Source organism: Podarcis filfolensis (assembly GCF_964270895.1).
Source record: "Podarcis filfolensis genome assembly, chromosome: 13".
Lineage (NCBI taxonomy): Eukaryota > Metazoa > Chordata > Lepidosauria > Squamata > Lacertidae > Podarcis > Podarcis filfolensis.
The window spans coordinates 49,286,660-49,308,525 of NC_139615.1; the positions used below are offsets into that span (position 1 = coordinate 49,286,660).

A 21,866-nucleotide genomic window follows, 5' to 3' on the forward strand; every position below is an offset into this window, starting at 1 on the left:
AGATCTACTGACTGCCATCCATCCTACAACTACCTCCAGACACTCACACAGGATGTCCACTGCCTTCACTTATGAGAGGTAGAGCTGGGTATCATTCACATACTGGTGAACACCCAGCCCAAATTCCCTGATGATCTCTCCCAGTAGTTTCATACAGATGTTGAAAAGCATGGGGAGGTGAGTGCCCAGGGGTCCGAATACTCATCTCCCAACATCACTTTCTGGATACGGCCCAGAAGGAGCAGTACCACTGGACCTATATGGTCCAGAAGGACACCATGGCCAATGGTGTCAAAAGCTGCTGAGAGATCCAGCAGAACCAGAAAAGTTTTCACCTCTTTTCCTGGCCTGCAAAAGATCATCAACCAGTGTGACCAGGACAATTTCAGTCCCAGGGTGGGGTCCAAATGGTCTTCATCCTCCAGACATGCTTGGAATTATTCCACAACCACTCGCTCAATCACCTTGCCCAGGAATGGAAGATTTGAGACTGGGTGATGACTGGCTATAGTGGCCAGGTCCATAAATGGCTTTTTAAAAGAAGCGTTTTAATAACCGTTTCTTTAAGGGGTTCTGGAAAGACTCTCTTATAGAGGGAGGAATTCACACACCCCCCCCCACACACACACATCCCATTGCCCAGCCCTGTCTTGCTCACTATTATGAACCAGAACAGGCAAGTGTCAAGAAGATAAGTGGCATGTTTCACTGGTTACACTAGCAAGCAGCCTGTCCACATCTTTGGGGGCAACAGGTCAGAAGGAGCAATTATTCTGAGATAATCAAGACCCAAATAATTAGGAGTTTGTAAAAGATGAAAACCAGCACTAGAATTGGGCTCAGAAATACCTTGCTTGCCACGATTTGTGAGAAAAGGGAGTGGAGGGTTGCCTCCTGGAATAGTTCATTTCATTGACTGTCACTTATTTGATAGCCCCAGCTGTTAAATTAGGCTGCCGAATTTCCATTCACAGTGCTTTGTATGCACCTGATCCAGCAATACTGGAATCGGAAAAGTTGACCTTACCATGAAGTTCCTTACTGTTTGTGTTTATAGACCAGACAGCATTTATCCTGCCTTTCTAATTGGTTCCTATTACTCACATAGGTTTACATCAAATAAACTCCTGCAATTCATAATACAAAATATATAACACCCAAACAATACAAAAATACTTTAAAAGGCAGAGTCAAAGACTTTGTGACCTATCTAGAAAGAACATTCTCAGAGTCAAGGCTTACTTCAGTATCCTCCAGCAACATGAGGCACAAAACAGTGCCATTTTTCTAGAAAAAGAAGTGCTGGAAGTCACCATAAACACATCCCTTGCTCTCTTATAATGGCAATGGCGCCCACTGGAGAGGTGCCAGAGCTAAGTTATGGTGATGTTCCAGCTGAAAAAAAGCCCTGGATACAAAGGACAATTACTAAAGCAGGAGCAAATAGGCAATCAGGGAATCAGGAGATGGGATAAAGTAAGGTGTCAGAAGGCAGAACAGAGGAGTTTCTTATGGAAACCTTGATCTACTCTGGCTATGAACCTTGTACTCACTGGAACTGAACTCATGGGTGGTCTGCCTGCCCTCCTAAAATAGGGGTTGCCAATTTTTTTGAGCCAAGCATATATGGAATGTTGAGCAACTGCCATGAGTGCTGCTTATAAAGATGTCTGACATGCCTTTTAAGACTTGGGTCAGAGCCCTTGATCTAAGACACCCTAGATAAAAGCCATCTATGACAGAAGCAAAGGAGGGAATAACTGGTTGACATTTGTGCCAGTGTTGGAGAACCTTACTTGTGGATGCACAAAGTAAGGCCAACATATATGTATCACTGCAGAGGAGCAAACCTCTTTCCAGCTCTGCAAGATCTGAACACCATGGTCTCTGTGGCTATCATGAAGCCAACAGAATCACCTCCATCCCGTGTTCTCACCTTAAGAAGGACACTTGGAAAAACTGGGGGAAAGAAAACAAGCAGCCCTTTTGACCACAGAACCAATAAAGCATCAGGCACTTCTGGTTCTTAAAACCTGGTTGTTTACTCAAGCACCCCATCTGTTCATGATCACCCTGAAAACATCTTGGTGGAGTCCATTCTTCCAATCTTTCTTCTGGCAGTTGAAGCAGTCTGTCTGAGTATTAAATATATTCTCATTCTCCACTGAGATAGAAAGCTGATTCTTTTAAAACTGTGTAGTAGTCAAAACATGAAGCAGTGATTTTTTTTTACTTGATGAGGAAACCATGACAGACTACACAATTGAAAGCAGTGTCCTAGATTCCCTTGCCCTTCACTGGAGCTCCAACCAGAAGAATGCCCAACTATGAATATGCATGGAGCCTCTTGGTTCCTAGGCACGCAACTAGGGCTGCAGTTAGCTCTGTAAAAGCCCCAGAAGCAGAGGGCAAGGCAAAGAGATGAAGCCTTGAATTGCTTTATATCACACACAAAATGGGGAAAGCAGCTAAAACTGAAGCATAGAAATGTGCAAATTGGCTTCTGCCTGGTCTACAAATGGCATGAAGTACCTTGGGCTCTGTGAGAAACTGAGGCTGAATCATGACAGGATGGTGTTGCTGTGGGTGAGAAATTTGGGGTGTAAGGATTGGGTAGACAGCCAGTTTTGGAAAGTGTCGCAATCTCCTTGAAGGAACATGTACATAACTTGGGTACAGTGGTACCTCGGGTTACATACGCTTCAGGTTAAATACGCTTCAGGTTATAGACTCCGCTAACCCAGAAATATTACCTCGGGTTAAGAACTTTGCTTCAGGATAAGAACAGAAATCGTGCAGTGGCAGCAGGAGGTCCCATTAGCTAAAGTGGTGTTTCAGGTTAAGAACAGACCTCCAGAACGAATTAAGTTCTTAACCCGAGGTACCACTGTACTTGATTCAATATTGTCACTGATTCCCCAAGTAGTATTAGTGACATATTTCCAACTTTGGCTAGTTTGCTAGCTACAGCTGTACCTGGGGGCAAGGGTAGCAATGCCACAGTAATCCATGAAGGTAAGGGGGAAAATACAAGTTTTTAAAAATAAATCTTACCTTTCTTGCTGTACCCTTTACTTCAAAGATACACCAAGAATATCACACACATAGTGTAAAAGGAAAGATAAAAATAGAATATACATAAAAATACACCATCATGGATATACAATTTTTAGTCTTGTACCTTATTATACTACTAACCAATAAATACACTCAATTTTTCCACAAAGAGATCAGATTGTCTTCCTTCTTTGACTCTTCCAATATTTATCAATTTAACCATATTCACAATATCCCATACTTTTTCCTCCAGTGCTCACTTTTTCCCAAATACAACAGATGATCAGTCTAGCAGCTGTCAATAAACTTTGAATTCCCTACTTCCAATAATAAATGATGCTTTGTTAGTCCAAATAATTAAAGGATCCGTTGGCAGACACCATTATCACTTCAATAACTTTTACTATGCCAGCCGAAGATTTCACAATCTTAGGGCAAGTCCAAAATACACCGTATTTGTCCGTGTATAAGATGATGCTTTTTGCTTTTAAAATAGGCAAAAATTGGGTGTCGTCTTATACACGGATAGTGAATGCAGAGGGGGGGATGTGTGATTAATTGCAGCAGCAACTGGGCGGGTGATTAGTGGCTGCAACAAGGCCTGCTGGCGATTAGCTGTGGCTGTGGTGATTGGGCAGGTGACTGGCGGCTGCGGCAAGGTGGGCAGGCAATTGGCGGCTGCGGCAAGTGGGTGGGTGGGCTGTTGGTGGCAATGAGCGGGCAGATAATTGGCAGCTGTGGCGAGATGTGCGATCGGCAGTGGCTGTGGCAAGCGATCAGCAGTGGCGGGCAAGTGAGTGAGCAATTGGCGGAAGTGACCTCCCCCACCCCCCCAAAAAGCTAAACAACTTAATTCCTTAATTTTGAGTTTTTTAAAAAATAGGGGTCGTCTTATACATGGGAGCATCTTATACACAGAAAAATACAGTACTTAACATTCCAGCATCAGCTGCCTTACATCTCCAATTTAATTACTTGTATCATAGATATGACTGAGTCATAATGGTATTAAATAAACAAAAGACGAATGTATAAAAACTTGCTTTAGGTCTTGAGCTGATTGTATAAGGGACATTTTGCCAAATCCAACTCCACTGACCCAGTAACATCTCATGTCCCACGTCTCCCTACCATTTACTTTGAGAAGTACAAGTAGAGACCATTTAGCGTGTGTTCAATTAACACGCGACAGCCGACACATAGGTCATTTTGGACACAGAAAAGGACAGAACAAAGTGGGCTTGTGCATGCTCTCCCAATGCACGGGGAGTGCCAGGAACGCAACACCCAGGCAAATTGGGGATTCCCTGTATTGTTATAGAAATAATCTTAATGGTTTTGTATAATTTGCTTAGTAAATTTTATGAGTTTCCTCTCATCAAATTTACAAATTCTATCCTTTCTCTAAACTGCCCATGTCTTACCAATAAGGTATTGGCTATATTTCTAAACTGCAAGTATTGATAAAATATCATTAACAATCTGATTGCAAGTTTTAACAGTACCCTCTTTAAATAACTTTCTATGTTCAAAATGTCCATGAATCTTTCATAAATTAATATTATACCCCCCCCAAAAAAAATCTCTTCCTGTATTTCTTCATTACGTTAAAGTTCTGTGAGAGGTGATAGTTCTGGACTTGATTTATGTTTATATATACTTCAAAGATCTAATAAAGTTTTGGTACATGGATTTAATTTAACACCCTTATCAAATTTTGTGCAGTGTCAGTCTTTTTTAAAAATTCTGCTGAAACAATGAATTGTTCTAATATGATAGATCTGTCTGGGTGGCCCCACTGCGGTAAATTTGTAAGCACAACTGCATCATATTATTTACTTAAAGAAGGGAAGGCTAGTCTACCATTCTTAAAATTTGATCATTTTTACAACTTTTGAGCTTTTTCTTAACCCAAACATAATACTGCCAGCTAGTAATTATTTTATAATTTATTCCTAATGGAAGATTTAAAAGAAAGCATCTCTGGAAGCACCAACATTTTAAGAGCCACTTTTTTGCCCATACATAAAATTTCCATTTGGGTCCAATGGACTATTTCTTTCTTACCTCCACCACTAATCTGCCATGAATATACGGTACTTTGAACGCCCAGGAAGCAAAGCAATCCAGAAGCGGGGCAGGGCCTATGACTTACATCAAATAGGAATGCCGCCCCCCCCACCGGATTGGAGTGCTATAGCACTAGCCCCCACCTGGGAATCTGGACCAAAGCAGCTCTATCCAGCTTCCTTTAACAGGATATCCCTTTCCTTCAGAGGGGAATGCAAAGGCTACAACCTCCCCTCTGACCAAGACTTACCCAATGTCTAAACCGCCAAAGTTGTAAAGATTGCTATGAAGGAGGCAAAACCACAAGGAGAGAGCCAATTTGCTGGGTGGGAAATTCCTGCCCGGCCTCAAATACAATGACCAATGATGTCCATAGCAAAGTCAGGCACAGAGCAGAATACAAGCAGAGGAGGGGTGGGAGATCTGGCAGCAAGTAGACAAGGGGCAGGGGCAACCCTTCTTATATACCCCAGGAACAGATCCAAGCAAAGCCTGCAGGCTCAGCTGGGTCTGTCCCTTGGTCTCAGACAGCCCCCTAGCCTGCCTGCAATGGGCCAATTTGCGGGCAGCCTTGTATCCACAGCCAAGGCTGTCAAGGTAGGCTGCAAGCCTCCAAAGGCCAGCATCTGCTGCCAAAAGGCACCCTGTCACTGGATTGTGTTGGGAGGGTGGCAATGGCCCCCAACACTGCTGCGGCTGGAAAGGGCAAGCATACTTACTACATCTCCTAAATTTTGCATTTTTAATATATTCCCAGATATGGAAACTTAGGGTGCTATTCTAACCTGTTTATTCATATTCAAGCCCTCACTAATTCAATGTTCAGATTTTTTTGAATTAGTCTTATATCCATATGCCATGCTAAATTCATTAATTAACATAAGTACATTCCCAAATGATTTTTTCTGGATCTCTTACAATCAATCACTGCTACATTATTTGAATAAAATTAATGTTGAATTCTTCTCTCCCTATTGTTACTCTCTTAATTGTTCTATCTGGTCTAAAAGCTTCCGCTAATGAGTCTACAGACAATGCAAAAACTAATCGTGACAAAGTGCATCCTTATTGGGTTCCTGTATTCATTTGGAATGGGTCAAAACTTGTTCGATTCATGAAGATGCAAGCATTTGGGTCAGCATATATTAGCTCAATCCAGGCAGTAAAATCTCCATTCAATCTGATATGATCTTACAACTTGATAAAGAAACTCCCACTGCAAACAGCTGAAGACTGGATTTGTTGATTATACGTAGGAATGAGGTACAAGGTAATGCCCAACCACATAGCTTTCGGCATCTTGCAAAGGTAGATCACTACAAATTAGCTATATGGTCTACCACTGTCATCCTTTTCTTTTTCTACTGCTTATTGTTTAGTAGATATTAAAAATGCTTTGCTTGTTTTTTTTCCTGAAAGGATGATGATGCTACAGTTTTACTACAGGGTTTTCCCCCCTGCAAACAACTTGCAGAGACATCACTTTTATACAACTGTTTTGTTTTCCACAATACAGAAAACAGAGGAACTCCATGTTCTTGAGGACTAAGCTGAAGTGATTACCTTGCACTGTATCCAACACTGCAGCTCTGCTAACACAAGGGACTTCCATGTGCCCAGTGGAACTTTCTCTTCCTCTCAAGCTTCCCCAAACACCCTCAGAATCAGTTTCAGGATTGGAGGATGCTCAGGAGCAAATTTTGATTCCCCCTCCTTCTCTGTGCCCCCAAAGTCACATTGCATCAACACAACCCACTGGCACAGCACTGGATATAATCCCTTACTTTTAAAAATAATTTAGGTATGAAATTAATTGGTACCTAAAAACAAAACCTTGAAAACTTATTTACTGAAACAAAAGGTTGAGGTACTACAGCTATTGTGGAAAATAATTAAAGATCTAGAACTCTTCTGAATACGCAACATGATACATTCTATGCTACTTCTAAAACAAACTCAGGAACAAACACACTAGATATCATTTCACTAACATTAACTCTCATGCACTATCAAAGTTTTTAATATAAGATTTATTATGACCAAAGCTTTGGCAAGTGCATAGTTATTATTTGTGGAGTTCTAGATCAGTGGTTCCCAAACTTTCCCCCACAGATTTCAAAATTGTTCATGGACTTAGCAGACCACTTTATTATTTCTCTGCCTGCTGCAGCAATTGTAGTATGCTGTGCTATATATCCTGCATGATATTTCAAACATCCCAAATGCAGTTTGTGGACCACAGGTGGTCCAAGGACCACAATTTGGGAACCCATGTACTTGATTGCAATTTTCAAGTTACTATAAAATATGCATATGCTATTAAGCTAACAGCAAGTAATTCTACTCGTCTAGTTTCTGAGGTCTAAAATTTTCCATCATCAATTACACTCAACATATGTAAGCAAGTTCCATGTGTTGGATTCCTGAAAAAGGAAGCAATGACTGTCTACCATATGTTCTAATGAGCAGGGAGGGCTGGACAGTTCCTGCTTCTTCTCGCCTCTTCCCTGGTCGCAGGGTATTGCTGAGGCACACTGACTCTTAGCAACACTGGCAACAGATCAAGATCATTCCCTGCAGATATGATGAAGTCACAAATACACATATTTTATAAATTGTATTTATGTAGGAAAACAGTTTTTGTTTAGCCATCCTTAACCTGCATGGCTAAATACTGTAGCTGAAAATATTTGTTGTATCACCAGCATGGGAGAGATCGTGGCAGTGTGATTCAATACCACACATTAACTAGCAGCAGGACCAATACTTCATAGGCTATCAATATAGTTCTCTCCATGAGTAGACACAACTGATGAAGTCTCAGCACATGTGAGTTCTCTTTCCTACTACAAATAGTCCTTCAAACACAAACTGTGGTACTTGCAACATTCATGGACAAGGCAGGAACACATCACAAGATACTTTTCTAGACTTCTAGAATTATAAGCAAAACAATCTGGGCTTCTGCTCAGGCTTGACTCCACCTAATTTCATGATACATCTAGTTAAAACACTCTTGCCATAAAAGTTCATAGAAGCTTCCAACAGGGTTGGGCTGTGCCACACAATAGAGTTGATGTGGAAATTCATTCAGTTCGCATTTTAATGCAAACCAACCAAATGTGCACTTCTCAAAACAATCCACAAAATGAAACATACTTTGGAATCTGTACTTTTCAATTTTGCAATGCAAAAAATGTAATGTAAAAATGTGTACAAAAAACACAGAGGAAAACGCACAAAAATACAGAGATTAGGGAAAACAATGTATAAAATTGCATTAGCGAGAACTGCTTGCAAAAATGTGTATTGGGGAAAATGCACACAAAAAGGTGTACAGGTTTTCAGTAGAAATGTTTGTAAAAAGTTTGCAAACTGATATAGAAATAAACTGAAGTTTGGGAAAATGAGAAACAGAAACAAAAATTGCAATTTGATCACCTGTAGTTCCTTCCACCTATGATTCTTCAATACAGGAAAAGCTGTAGGACATGCTTATGGGTAAGGTGTTTTTAAAAAGTAAGTTACTGGAACCTTATTCCACTAAATAAGATTTAAATCAAGAAGTGAGTAAGTCTCAATTCTGCAGAAAAATTAGAAAGCATTATCTGAATAGCACTTGGGAGATAGAGGAAAAGAATATTTGAACTTAAGTGGTATGCTAGCATGCTTCCGGTTAGCTTTCAGTAACTCATGATTCCTATATAGTAAGAAATTAGTATGACACTGAAAATAATGGTTAATTTCTGGATGTCAACTCTTGATTTCAGATGTCAGAGTAAGTAGATGAAGTTCTATTATTTTAGAGAAAGGAGATACATATATTCTAGAGAAAAGAGATACATTTGTCTTGAAAATATGTATATATGTAGAGAAGAATCATAACCCTAAATTATGCCAGCCTCTGTGGGAAACTTTCTGTTTAATGGGGACAGAGTTTCAACTTGTGGGGGGTTGTTTTAAAGTGTTCTAACCTGGGAATTAACTGTTTTAACTTGCATTTTTTTTCAGTTTGCCTTTTTACATTAGTTAGGTGTATACATTATTTTGTTTTAAGGGGGAAAGGACAGGGCTGCCCTGGAGTGGGCCCCAGTCAACAGAATGGCTGGGGCAGGTTCTACTAGAGGGAATGCATTCAGACACCCGATCTCAGTGATCACAGGTAGGAGAAGGAGTTACACTAGGACCAGACCATGTAACTACCAGGGTGGCAGGTTTAGTCATCGTCTGAAGACCATCCCTGCCTCCGGGTCTGGTCATGACCAGAAGGATACAGGTATCAACAAGGGTGACCCCCATGACCTTAAGCTGCTGCTGTGCAATGCCGTGTCAATGATTCACAAGACCACTGCCATCTATTAATTGATTGTGGATGGAGAAATTGACCTGGCATGTGTAACAGACACTTGGCTGGACATGGCAGACAGGCCTGTTCTTGCTGCTGCTTGTCCACCAGGTTTCTCTTATGCACAGCAACCCAGGTCATGTGGGTGGGGAGGCAGGGTGCAGTGATTTTTAGGAAGTCATTAGCTTGTGCCAGGCTTCTTACTGGGGAGACCCAGTTTTCTGAGCGCATGTTCTGGAAGTTGGGCAATAGGGGCAGTACAGGATTCCTATTGGTGTACTGACTTCCCTGCTGCACCAAGGATTCCCTGCCCAGCTGCTTCAGGTCATGTCGGATGTTCTCCTGGGGACACCAGACTGGTGGTCTTAGGAGATTTGAACATCCATGCCAACACAACCTTACAAGGGGCTGCTCGGGATAGTGAAAAGCATGGCTTCCATGGGACTGTCCCTGAGTACGTTTGGCCCAACACATAGCTGTGGACATGTCTTAGACCTGGCGTTTATGTCTATGGACATGGGTGATCTGACACTAAGTTCCAGTGAAACCAAAGAAGTGCCATAGTCAGGTCATTTCTTGGTGCAACTAGACATCTCAGTGACCTTTCCCCTCAAGGGAGGTGGGACTGATTTGAATGGTCCACCCCTGCCACTTAATGGATCTAAATGGCTTCCAGAGAGTGGTATGGGGTGTCTTATTCCATGTTGATGGCCTTTCAGCCACTTCCCTTGTGGCCTGCTGGAATGCAAAGTTAGCCAGGGCTACCAACTATCTGACTCCAAAGTGCCCTCTCCAATTGCATGGAACCCAGATGGACCCATGGTTTCCCGCAGAGCTGAAGGCGATGAAACAATTGTTGAGATGGCTAGAGCACCAGTGGCGAAAAACTCTTTCTGAATCAGAACGAACACAGGTTAGAGCTCTAACCTATCACCTACTAAGTGGCGATAGTTACGGCGAAGAGGATCTTCTTTGCCGCCTCTATTAAATCTGCAGAAAACAGTACCAGGAGACTCTGTGAGGTGATTCGTAGTCTAACAGAACTACCTTTGCCATTGGGGTCGGGTGAGGATCCCAAGATCTTCTGTGATGATTTTGCAATAATAATAATAATAATAATAATAATAATAATAATAATGCAGATAAACTTTGTTCAGATTCAGAAAGAGGTAGACTCCACCATGGTAGCAGGGCTGGGGTGGGAGAGTGCCAGTGTTCTGTCAAGTCAAGTTGTATGTGATCAATTTCAACCTGCTGCCTCCAAGGATCTGGACAGGCTGCTTGCACAAGTGAAACGGACCACCTGCCTCCTTGATCCCTGCCCATCCTGGCTCATAAAAGCAAGCCAGGCAGGGCTGGACAATGGTCTCCATGGCGTGGTGAATGCTTCCCTCTGTGAGAAGGTATTCCCAGACCAGCTAAGGAAGTGGTTATTGAACCACTTCTTAGAAAACCATCACTGGAGGCGGCCATTATGGCCAATTATCACCCGGTCTCAAATCTTCCATTCCTGGGCAAGGTGATTGAGTGGGTGGTCGGTGAACAATTCCAGGCATGCAGACCATTTGGATCCCTTCCAATTTGGACTCAGACCCCACCATGGTCACACTGGGTGGTGATCTCTCGCAGGCCATGGACAAAGGTGAAAACTGTTTCCTGGTTCTACTAGATCTCTCAGCAGCTTTTGATACCATTGGCCATGTTATCCTTCTGGACCATATAGGGGGGCTGGGAATTGGGAGCACTGTTATGCAGTGGTACTGCTCCTTCTGGGCATATCCAGAAAGTGGTGTTGAGAGATGAGTGTTCGGACCCCTGGGCACTCACCTCCCCATGCTTTTCAACATCTGTATGAAACCACTGGGAGAGATCATGAGGGGATTTGGCTGGGTGTTCACCAATATGTGAATGATACCCAGCTCTACCTCTCATATAAATTGGAACCAGTGAACATCCTGTGTGAGTGTCTGGAGGTAGTTGTAGGATGGATGGCAGTCAGTGTATTGAGGCTGCATCTCGACAAGACAGAAGTACTGTTTCTGAGGGACAGGGAGCGGGCAGGTGTGGGGGACCCCCTGGTCCTGAATGGGGTAACTGTGCCCCTAAAGGACCAGGTACGTAGCCTTGGGGTCATCTTGGACTCACAGTTGTCCATGCAGACGCAGGTTAATTCTTTGTCCAGGGTGGCTATCTACCAGCTCCTTCGGGCTCTTCTCTTTCTCCTATTCCATTCACATATCCAGGATTATGACTTGTGTGAAGTTTAGTTTCACTTACCAAAAAACATACTATGTTGTTACATGCAAATCTGAGATAGTTTAAACCTCAAACTCTCATCAGCTTCACAAACCAGCTTCATAAACTTTAATCTAACTTTTTAGAAACTAACCTGTTTGTTTTCAAACACGATCTCTAGTCTGCCTGCAAAAACAAGTCAGGTTTGTGGGAAGCTAATCTAAATTCTTCTAGTCCTCCTCCTGTCTGACTGAGTGAAGGAAAAGTGTTTATTTTCCCTCAAAAATTTCATATTTGGAAAATACTCCAGTGTTAAGATACTTCATATACTGATTTGGTGCTAAAGTGTCATTCACACTGAAGAATACAGAAAGTGCAATATATAAACAAATTCTGAGACTCTTTTTCAATGCTGCTCTTTCCAACACTGTTTATATAAGATAATTCAAAAAGAGTCCATTTTAAACTAAATATACCTTTATAGCACTGTAAATGCACTTACCCTTCTAATCTGACATCAGGTAAAGATCTATTGAGTGCAATCCTTTCACTTGCCATTAAATTAAACTGGTTAATTTTAAACATTTCCTTCATTTTTTCTTGGTCCTCTTTAGGAATGACAACAGGTTTCCCCATTTCTCCAGGGCCTTCATGAGGTTTTTGTACAAGTTCTGGAACTAAAAAAAATGTTTGTATTAAAAAAAGAATTTAAAAGATGTTAAACTTAACATCTGTACTTACACTGGTATAACCCCAGTTATAACATACTGATTATGACACGTATATGACTGGAGAAGATGAACAGATGAAAACAAAATGCCAAAGCAAATTAACAAAATGGAAACATAATAGATACTCAAGTAGTTTGCCTGCCAATATATAAATGTTAAGAAGCTCCTCTTCTTTGGCGATCACTTGTAACCAAATAAGATTGTCTTCCATGAAAATGGTTTTAACGATGTATGTCCGTAGGTGACTGTGGAGGCCAACTCTGGATCCGCACGTCCTTCCACAGTGGGGACATAGGTTTCCAGGAGGGAGTTGATCATGGTGAGGGTTTGCCAAATGTGCCTTCCTCATAGCACGTTTCTCCCTTTCGTCCTGAGTTTGAGCGTCTTCAAAGTCCACAACACCTTTGGTAAAGGCTGTTCTCCATCGAGCACTTGCAGACCTGTGTTTCCCAACTGTCTGTGTTTATACTACATTTTTTAAGATGTGCCTTGAGAGAGCTTTTAAACCTCTTTTGTTGACCATCAGCATTATGCTTTCTGTTTTTAAGTTCAGAATAAAATAGTTGCTTTGGAAGACGATAATCAGGCATCCAAACAACATGACCAGTCCAACAAAGTTGATGTTGAAGAATCATTGAAGGACATGGTGATCTCTGCTTCTTCTGGTACACTGGCATCTGTTCACCTGTTTTCCCAAGTGATATGTAAAAATTTTCAAAGACACCTTTGATGGAATCTTTCAAGGAGTTGGAGATGGCATTTATAAGTGGTCCATATTTCACAAGCATACGGTAAGGTTGGTAGTAGAATAGCTTTGTAAGCAAGCATATTGGTTTCCCTTCGAATGTCCCCGTCTGCACTTCAATCAGGAGAAAGCTGCACTCACAGAGCTCAGGTGATGCTGGATTTCAGCATAATAACTGTCCAGGTAGGAGAAGTGATCCACACTTTCCAACACTGCACGACTGAGTTGGATTTGTGGCACTGCAGAGCGGTTGTTTTGTGTTTGTTGGTGCAGCACTTTGGTTTTTGGGATGCTGAACGATAGGCCAAGCTTTTCGTAAGCTTCTGCTTAGGATAGTTTGGAGGTCATCCTCTGAGTGTGCACGCACTACATTGTCATCAGCATATTGAAGTTATACAGTCGTACCTTGCAAGTCGAACCAAAGCATGGAAACCAAAGCACAGCTTCTGATTGGCTGCAGGAAGCTCAGAAAGCTGCAGAAGCCCTGTCAGAGTTTGGCTTCCAAAAATAGCTCACAATCCAAAACAGTCACTTCCGGGTTGGTGGTGTTCAGGAGCCAAAACATTTGAGAACTAAGCTGTTCAAAAACCAAGGTACAATTGTATGACGGAAGTTACAGTAACCTTACTTTTAATGCTGTATTTTAATTTTGTTTTTAAGTTGTAATCATTCAACTTGTTTTTATTATTGCTTGTAAGCCGCTCTGAGCCCGGCCTTGGCTGAGGAGGGCGGGGTATAAGTAAAAATAATAATAATAATTATTATTACTCTTTGTTTTCAGCCCACTCAGATTAAAGAGCTTTCTATTCAATATATGATTTGTTGAGTTTCCCTTCGACAAAGTGTAGGATCATAGCAATGAAAATAATGAATAGCGTTGGGGCGATAACACAACCCTGTTTAACACCTGTGAATGGTTCACTTTGAGAGCCACTGTTATCTGCTATTGTTGCCATTATATTATCATGGAGGAGCCGAAGGATGTTCACAAATTTATCTGGGCAGCTGATTTTCAGGACAGTCTACAGGGCATTACAGTTTACAGTGTCAAAGGCCTTAGCCAGGTCAATAAACAACATATTCAGAGGTTGGTTTTGCTCTCTGCATTTTTCTTGAAGCTGTTGAGCGATGAAAATCATGTCCACTGACTGTCCCTCTAGAAGGTCGAAAACCATTTTTGGATTCAGGACGGGCAGCCTCAGATAGTTTCCTAAGAGATTTGCAAGAATTTTGCTGGCCACAGCTAATAAAGAGATGCCTTAATAGTTTCCGCAATCCATTCTATCACCTTTTTTTAAAAGGTTGAGAATTTTGGCATCTCAGGTCTGCTGAGATCTCCTCTCTCCCCCAGATTTTTTTGATGAGCTGTGAAGTTGTTGTGCAAGTTCATTCTGCCCACTTTGAAGACTTCAGCAGGTATCCCATCAGGTCTGCTGGCTTTGTTGTTTTTCATTTGGTTCATTTGTGCACAACTCTCCCAGATTTGGAGATTCTGCAAGCTCATCTCTAATTTGTTTTTGCAGAATTTGTATGGGGACCTCAGCAGCTACTGGGGAGTTGCAGTAAAGGAGATGCTTTCCAGGGGAGTGCAATAGCTTCTATATCTTTTAGAAGTGTGGTACCATCTGTTGAATGTAGGAGGCATATACCATGATTTATTGGCCCATAGATGGTCTTTGTGGCTTTAAAGAAGCTCTGCATCCTGAGTGTTGGCTAAGTGCTGGATCTCTTTAGCTTTTTTAAATCCACCAGGTGTTCTTTAGTTCTCTGGTTCTCCTTTGAACCTCAGCCTTAGCGTTGGCATAGGTTTTTTTCTTAGTGGTGCAGTTTCTATCTCTTTGCCAGATCTGAAAGGGCTTCCTTTTCTTGTCAATAACGTGTTCAATCTCACTATCATTCTCATCAAATCAGTCTTGGTGTTTCTTAGTTTGGTATCCAATAGTCTGTTTACAGGCTGCAATAATGGATGTTTTTAGCTTGGTTCAGTGTTCCTCAATGTTATCAGGGAATTCTGAAAACAGATGGTCCTTAAGAGTTGTTTGGAAGCAATCCCACTTAATAGATGTTGGACGGCTTGAGTGTTCATTTTGCACCTTGGTTCCTTCCTTGAAGCCCGCGTTGAGGCTTAGCCATTGTGGAATGCATTAATCAGAGATCTGTCTAGCAGTCGTCAGCACTCGTCATAGCTCTGGTAAGGAACACATCACAGCAATCTTCAGCTCAGACAATTACATAGTCTAAAGTGGTTCGACCGAGGATGCCTCCATGATGTTTTACATTTATTTTTTTGTCGAAAGAACAATATAGCACATATAGTCAAAAGTAAAAGTAAAATTCCATTCTGATTACTGTTGCCAATTCCTGCTTTCCCAATAGTCCCAGGCCACAAATCAAAATCTCGCCCAATTCTTGCATTAAAATCACCCAGGATAATTTTATCCTCCATAGGCATCTCTGATAGGATGGTATCCAGCTGAGAATATTTTTTTTCTTTAATGTCTTCATCGGCATCCAGTGTTGGTGCATACGTGCTTAAAATAGTAGCCTGATGGTTTTTGGCAAGTTTTATTCGAAGGATTGAAAGTCGCTCATTAATGCCGGTAGGGACTTCTGACAAGAGCTTCACAAGATTGTTTTTGATAGCAAAGCCTATTCTATGTATTTGACATTCTTGTTCAGGTAGACCTTTCCAAAAGAATGTGTAGCTTCTTTTTTCTTCCTTGTCCCTCTCCTGCTCTTCAAGTTTCTTGAAGCACTGCAATATCCATGTTAAAACGTCGCAACTCTCTTGCAAGGATGGCAATATGATGGCAGTACTGCATTCAAGACACTCATTATCTGTTATCCAACAAAGTCCGTATATTCCATGATCAAATTTCGATTGTCTTTTACGACTCCTGGGTGGTGACCCCACTGGGCATGGTAATCCAGTCAGGGGGAAATGGGAGGCAGACTGTTTAGGGCACCTTTTCTAGTCCCTCCCCCTTTTCAGGTGAGCAGAGTGGATCCTAAATAGGACTGTTCAGTCATGGATACAGCTGCTGAGCTACTCAACTTGAGTCAGAGCGACTGAGTCTGTATCCACCACCCATGAGCTGGTTCATGATTACGGGCTTCCAGATTTCACAGTCCTGCCCCCGTTACCATTTGCCAATCACAATGGGACTTTTTGGGGGTTGGGTTGGGTTTTTGGAAGACACCTGCACGTGAGTTTGTTTTATGTTTGTAAATCAGTGCACGGTGACCAACACAAAGCCTTCGCAGTAAGGCTCTATTCCGATGGCCTGAGAATCACAACGACCGGTAGATTCTTATCTGCTGCAGCCTTCATCTATCTTCACAGCCGTTGTAACATACTGCTTGTTATCTTCTGCCTGTTCTACCACTGATGACTTCTTGGATCATTCTTTGTCTAGCTCCTCCCCTTTGACCTTACCACCTTGGGTGACCCTGCTGGGAGTAGAGACTCCTGACAGCTTCACTCACAAGGGTCATAGGAACGTTAAGCCCACTCACCACAACAAGGTGATAATCCAGCTGCATTGATCAGCGTGCACTGATCTACAGACATAAAACAAATTCCCACACAGGCGTCTTCCAAAAACCCATCCCATTAAGAAGGAATTGTCTACTGGCCTGAGGGGTCTGATTCTGTGTTCAGATTACTCTCAAAGCTATTAATTTCCAGTCATCTCAATTTGCATCAAGCCATTGTGCAATTGACACTGCTGTGTGACACACCTTTGTCATGTTTCAGGTTTTTCTTACCAACCATTTGTACAAATCCAGATATATCTTTCTTCCTACTAAAATAATGTAATAACTTTAGAAAAGATCCACATTAGTGTCTGCAACATTTGTCTAGTTCAGACAGTAACCATACTGGTGAACTGGGCCAGTGTCTTAACCATGAAAGCTGCTTTTTTACAATAAGTAAGTGAGGGTTTACACCTGAAGTTTACTGTCTAGAAGAGAGCAAAGCAGTTTAGATGAAATGTAGGAAACACAAGGGAGGGCAGAAGATGGAGTGGGAGGGCAGTGGTGCCATAGGGGAAAGAATGAGATGATGGTGTTTACTGGGGAAGAAAGAGCCATATGCAGCCAAAGTAGAGCTGAACAGGCCCCAAGGTTCTGCACCACCTACATAAAATTATAGGGCTGGATGGGACTATAGCTTATTCTGCCCTCCTCTCCCTCCCACTATTATTCCACAGAAGAAATCATTTTTTGAGAGCCAGCAATCAAATGTTAGTTCAGTGTATCCAAGCAAATTCTGTGCACGCGTTTCTCAACCAGCTGTTAAAATGCTTTTGAAATGAAAGAAATGCAAACAGTCTCTGATGCCACATAAAAGGTCAACTGTGCAGTGGGCGGGGGGGGGGGGACCACACTAATTCTGGTCCAGATAATTTAAGAAGAAAACAAACACATATTCCTCCTATCTGTTGTAGTCTTGAACTGGCCATTACTTCACTTATTTTATGTGGTATTTGAAAACTTAATCTCTGGTCACTAAATGCTATTATTACTTACCATCTCCAGGCGGTAGGCCTCTCTCTTTTTTCTCATCACATTTGTTGCATTCGCTGAAGTAAAGTAACAAAAACATATCCAGAAGGACCCAAACCAGTGAGGTGGCAAGGACCACCTTACAATACGCAAATTTTCTCATGGCACTTTAAGTCAAAAACAAAAATGAAGTGTATATTGAAGTCAGTGACGCTGCTTTAATCCCATTTCAGAGATCATGTTCCACATCTATGGAGGAAAAAAAGAAAAGAGTTACAAAGGATCTGAGGAATAAGTATCCTTCTCAAAATATAACAGACAAGTTTAATGCAAGTATGATTATTAAATAGATGCTTAGGCAATGTGAGGTGCCTCAAGCATAGGCACTCTAGTGAGCCAGATCTTACCGAAAATGACAATTCCATTCTCAGCAGAACTCCTCCCCAAAGCAAAATGGGCTGTAATTGAAATCTGGTGTCTCATTATCCTAATACTTTCCAGAGTATGGTAGCTCCAAATAAAAATGTAGGGGGAAAATACTTGATCTTATGTACTCTAAGATGGGCATCCAATAGCATTGTTTTCATTACTGCATGAGCCAGCTCTTCCATTTCCCCACACCTAAGAGAATGGTTTAAAAATGCCTTCTCTGCATCACACGTACAAAAATGTGGGAGAACGGCCTAACTTCCCCATCAATTTCTGAAGCTCAGAAGAACTATTAAAGACGTTCTGAAGCAAACTACTTCTCCAAGCAAACTATTCCAATTAAGTAATTTACCCAGCAACCCTGTGTGCAAGCTATACACACAAATCCATCCTGAAAGCAGTGATCTCTACCAAACCGAGAACTGGCGCTTGAACAAATAACCCCAGGAACTAACAAAATATATAGTGGTACCTCGGGTTAAGAACTTAATTCGTTCTGGAGGTCCGTACTTAACCTGAAAGTGTTCTTAACCTGAAGCACCACTTTAGCTAATGGGGCCTCCTGCTGCTGCCGCGCTGTTGCTGCGCGATTTCTGTTCTCATCCTGAAGCAAAGTTCTTAACCCGAGGTACTATTTCTGGGTTAGCGGAGTCTGTAACCTGAAGCGTCTGTAACCTGAAGCATCTGTAACCCGAGGTACCACTGTATCTGTTTTCATATTTAAAGCATTTTGTAAGGTTGTTCCATCATATGATGTTCAGTTAGCATTTAAAACAAAGTGTTAGAGGCATGACTAGACATATGTAGGCTGGGGAAAATGCCTATATGGAAGATTAAGGTCAGATCCCAGATTATATAAAGACAGGGTCTGAAACTTTTCTGGGACTCTTGGAACTTTTGGAATTTTCAGCATGTGTTGTGGGCGCTATAACAAAATAACTGCCAGGTGATATGCCTGTTTACATAATGACAACTACAGTGCATATGGCAAGTCACAAAACACCCATTTCATACAAGGCAAACTGGTTACAGGGGAAGAAAAGTAGGGTTTAAACCCCAAAACAGAAAACCACTCATTTTAATCTACAGTACTCTGCTCCATCACATCACCAAATTCCACAAAGGCAACTCAACTCCACCAACCTCTTTATCCAAGGACACCTAGACACCTACCCAGAGAGAAGTGGGGGGAGACACAAACTCCCTTCCTTGGTTACCTTTTCAAAGGATGACAACTGCCTTAATGTAGCTGTGTGACCCTGTGTCACCAACAAAAGATACCTTATCTGGAAATATTGAAACTATGAGGGTGGCTATTATTCTGCTTTGATAGTTCATACATTGAGACATGAGTAGTAAACATTAACTACTGTTTAATATGATATACAAACACAACTACTACAAATAAGTTTGAATTTTTGGTTCTGAATCATCACCAACCCTTCAGAATAAAAAGCTACTAATCACTGTATTAAAAGTGACAGCAACATAAGTCTCAACTCTGTGTCCACAGTAATTCCCAAAACTGAATAGTTATAAGAACTGAGGTGTCACAAGAATTGACTTTTGCAAGATTATTAACATATAATTTATAAAACAGAAATTAAGGGGAAGTATGACTAAGCATAACTGAACAATATGTACCATGACAAAATAAATGAGTTTCATTAATTTTCCCCCCTGATATTTTCATATTCTCTTAATGATCAGTTCCTTCTGTCACTTATGGTCAAACATCAGTTGCTTCAAAGAGCTGAAGCTTTAGTGTTTAGTGTATTGTTCAAAATTACTGCTTTTTTAATAACCTTAGGAAGTTTACATAAATTTGTAGAACAGTTTTAGAAAATCCTTAAATTTGAAATCCTTAGTAAAAAATTCATCAAGTACAGCAGGAGTTGCCACCATTCTGGACCAATGAGCACATTTTGAACTTTGAGTGTGCGCTGTGGGGGGCATCGCATAACACAAAATCGAGACTACAGTCCTTGTTTTTCTCCACCATCACTCACCCTGCAACAACCTCATGCTTCTCAAGAGAAGTCCTGCTGGTCTTAATAGTGGAGATAATAGATTTTAAAGGCACAAGAACCTCCCTTTCCCCAATGCCAACCCTAAACCAAAGCCTATGCTGCCATCATATACCCACTTCTTTAAGACCAACTGTGTAGTAGCATTAGCAGAAAGTAACTAATAAGAGTGCTCTTGTGTTGCCACTCTCCGGACCTCTCGTGGAGGAAGTAAGATGATAATCGCAGAGTCCCAGATGGTTTATGTGGTCCTGAGACGTTTAAGTCTTTGTTTATTCTGTTAAATACTATTGTATATTGATAATGCAAAGCAGTGCAAAACTGATTTCAAATACATGTGTTTGCATCTTATTTCAAGGCAAGGCTGAGATAAGTCTAGTCAAATTACAAGCTCATTTTGAGTAGCATTAACATGAAAGCTTATCTCCTTCTGTGAGACACAATATGGAACAGCAAAGAGGTACTGACATGGGCTGTGGTGATAAGAGATCAAAACTCCACTCAGCAATGAAGCTCACTGCGAGACCTTGAGCCTGTTCCTCTCACATGCTTATGATGACAGGACAGAGTAGGGAGAACTATGTACACTTTCCACAGCCATTTGAGGAAGGGTAAGAAAAATAAGACATTTTAAAGTGACTCAATTAATATTTTTCAAAACTAGTAACTATGAAATTAGCTGCTGCCGTGGCCAATTAAAATTTATTGAGGCACCATATTATTAAAACAAGCCTGGAGTGGCATAGTTGCTAGCGCTACTATGGGAGAGATTGTTGGTACCATCAAGGGGCAAGCTTCTTCAACTGCCTGGGACCCTTATCAGAAAGAGATGTTGCCTAAGTATTTATGCTTGCTCTCTGACATTTTTTGGGGACTGCCCAAAAGGAGGGCTTTACGTCAATGCCAATCAGTGGTGACTTCAAGCCCTGCTTGGATCAACTGTACTCATCTTTTGCAATGTGTCTTGAGTTCAAGGTATGTTAAAAAAATAAATTGTCATCTGCCGATCTGTCAAAGTGATCTGCTGGGAGTGAGGGTAGGGAGAATGCAGGATCTGGTCCTCCAACTGGATCCTGTTCCCCACTGCTGTACTATGAGATATATATCATCCACCACAATTCAAGCCCTTATTTTGTGAGCTTCTAAAAATTCAGCTCTCTGAAATGCATTTTCTTTGATTAAGATAGTGGGAAACTTCTCTACTACACCGTGAATAAAGCTAGGCAGGACTGCCAAATGCCAAATAAAATTACTCCAGGGTACAGATTCTGGTTGGAATCCACTATGTACCTATTAGCAATACATCATTGTTCATATCGTATTTAACAAAGCCACTAGTCTTTTACCTAAATCCAAATTATAGACAATTGAAGTAGTTTTGTTACACATAATTCCATGTTCAAAGTTGTTTACAGTACAGTAACCTAGATTTTCTGGTCTTTATGTACTATAGTGCAAACAAAAGCGCATTGAACTGAGTTTACAGTTTACTGAAGCAGCTTCAATTACTTTTAAGTTCCTCAGAACTGTTTCAGGTTTTCTATTGATGACTAACTGGAAGGAAACAGTCTTGGTAAAAGATCAGATATTACAAGAAAAATTAACCCAAACTGCATGTCACTCAAATACAGTGGCAATAAAGGGTTTAAAACTACGACAGTACAGTATAAACAAATAGAATAGAATACCAGAACATCACTTTTCAATATTCTTTCTCC

General features: G+C 41.3%; 1 protein-coding gene across 1 annotated transcript in view; it reads right to left on the minus strand.

The window, feature by feature from the left end:
- The window catches only part of GALNT1 (polypeptide N-acetylgalactosaminyltransferase 1), a 59,504-nt gene that overhangs the window by 23,427 nt on the left and 14,211 nt on the right, over positions 1-21,866 (minus strand). Inside the window, exons 2-3 of the mRNA XM_083583089.1 lie at positions 17,717-17,941; positions 12,210-12,384 (exon numbers count right to left, since the gene is read on the minus strand). Coding sequence (XP_083439215.1) covers positions 12,210-12,384; positions 17,717-17,855 — 314 coding nt within the window. The 5' untranslated portion in view covers positions 17,856-17,941. The remainder of the gene's footprint in view (positions 1-12,209; positions 12,385-17,716; positions 17,942-21,866) is intronic.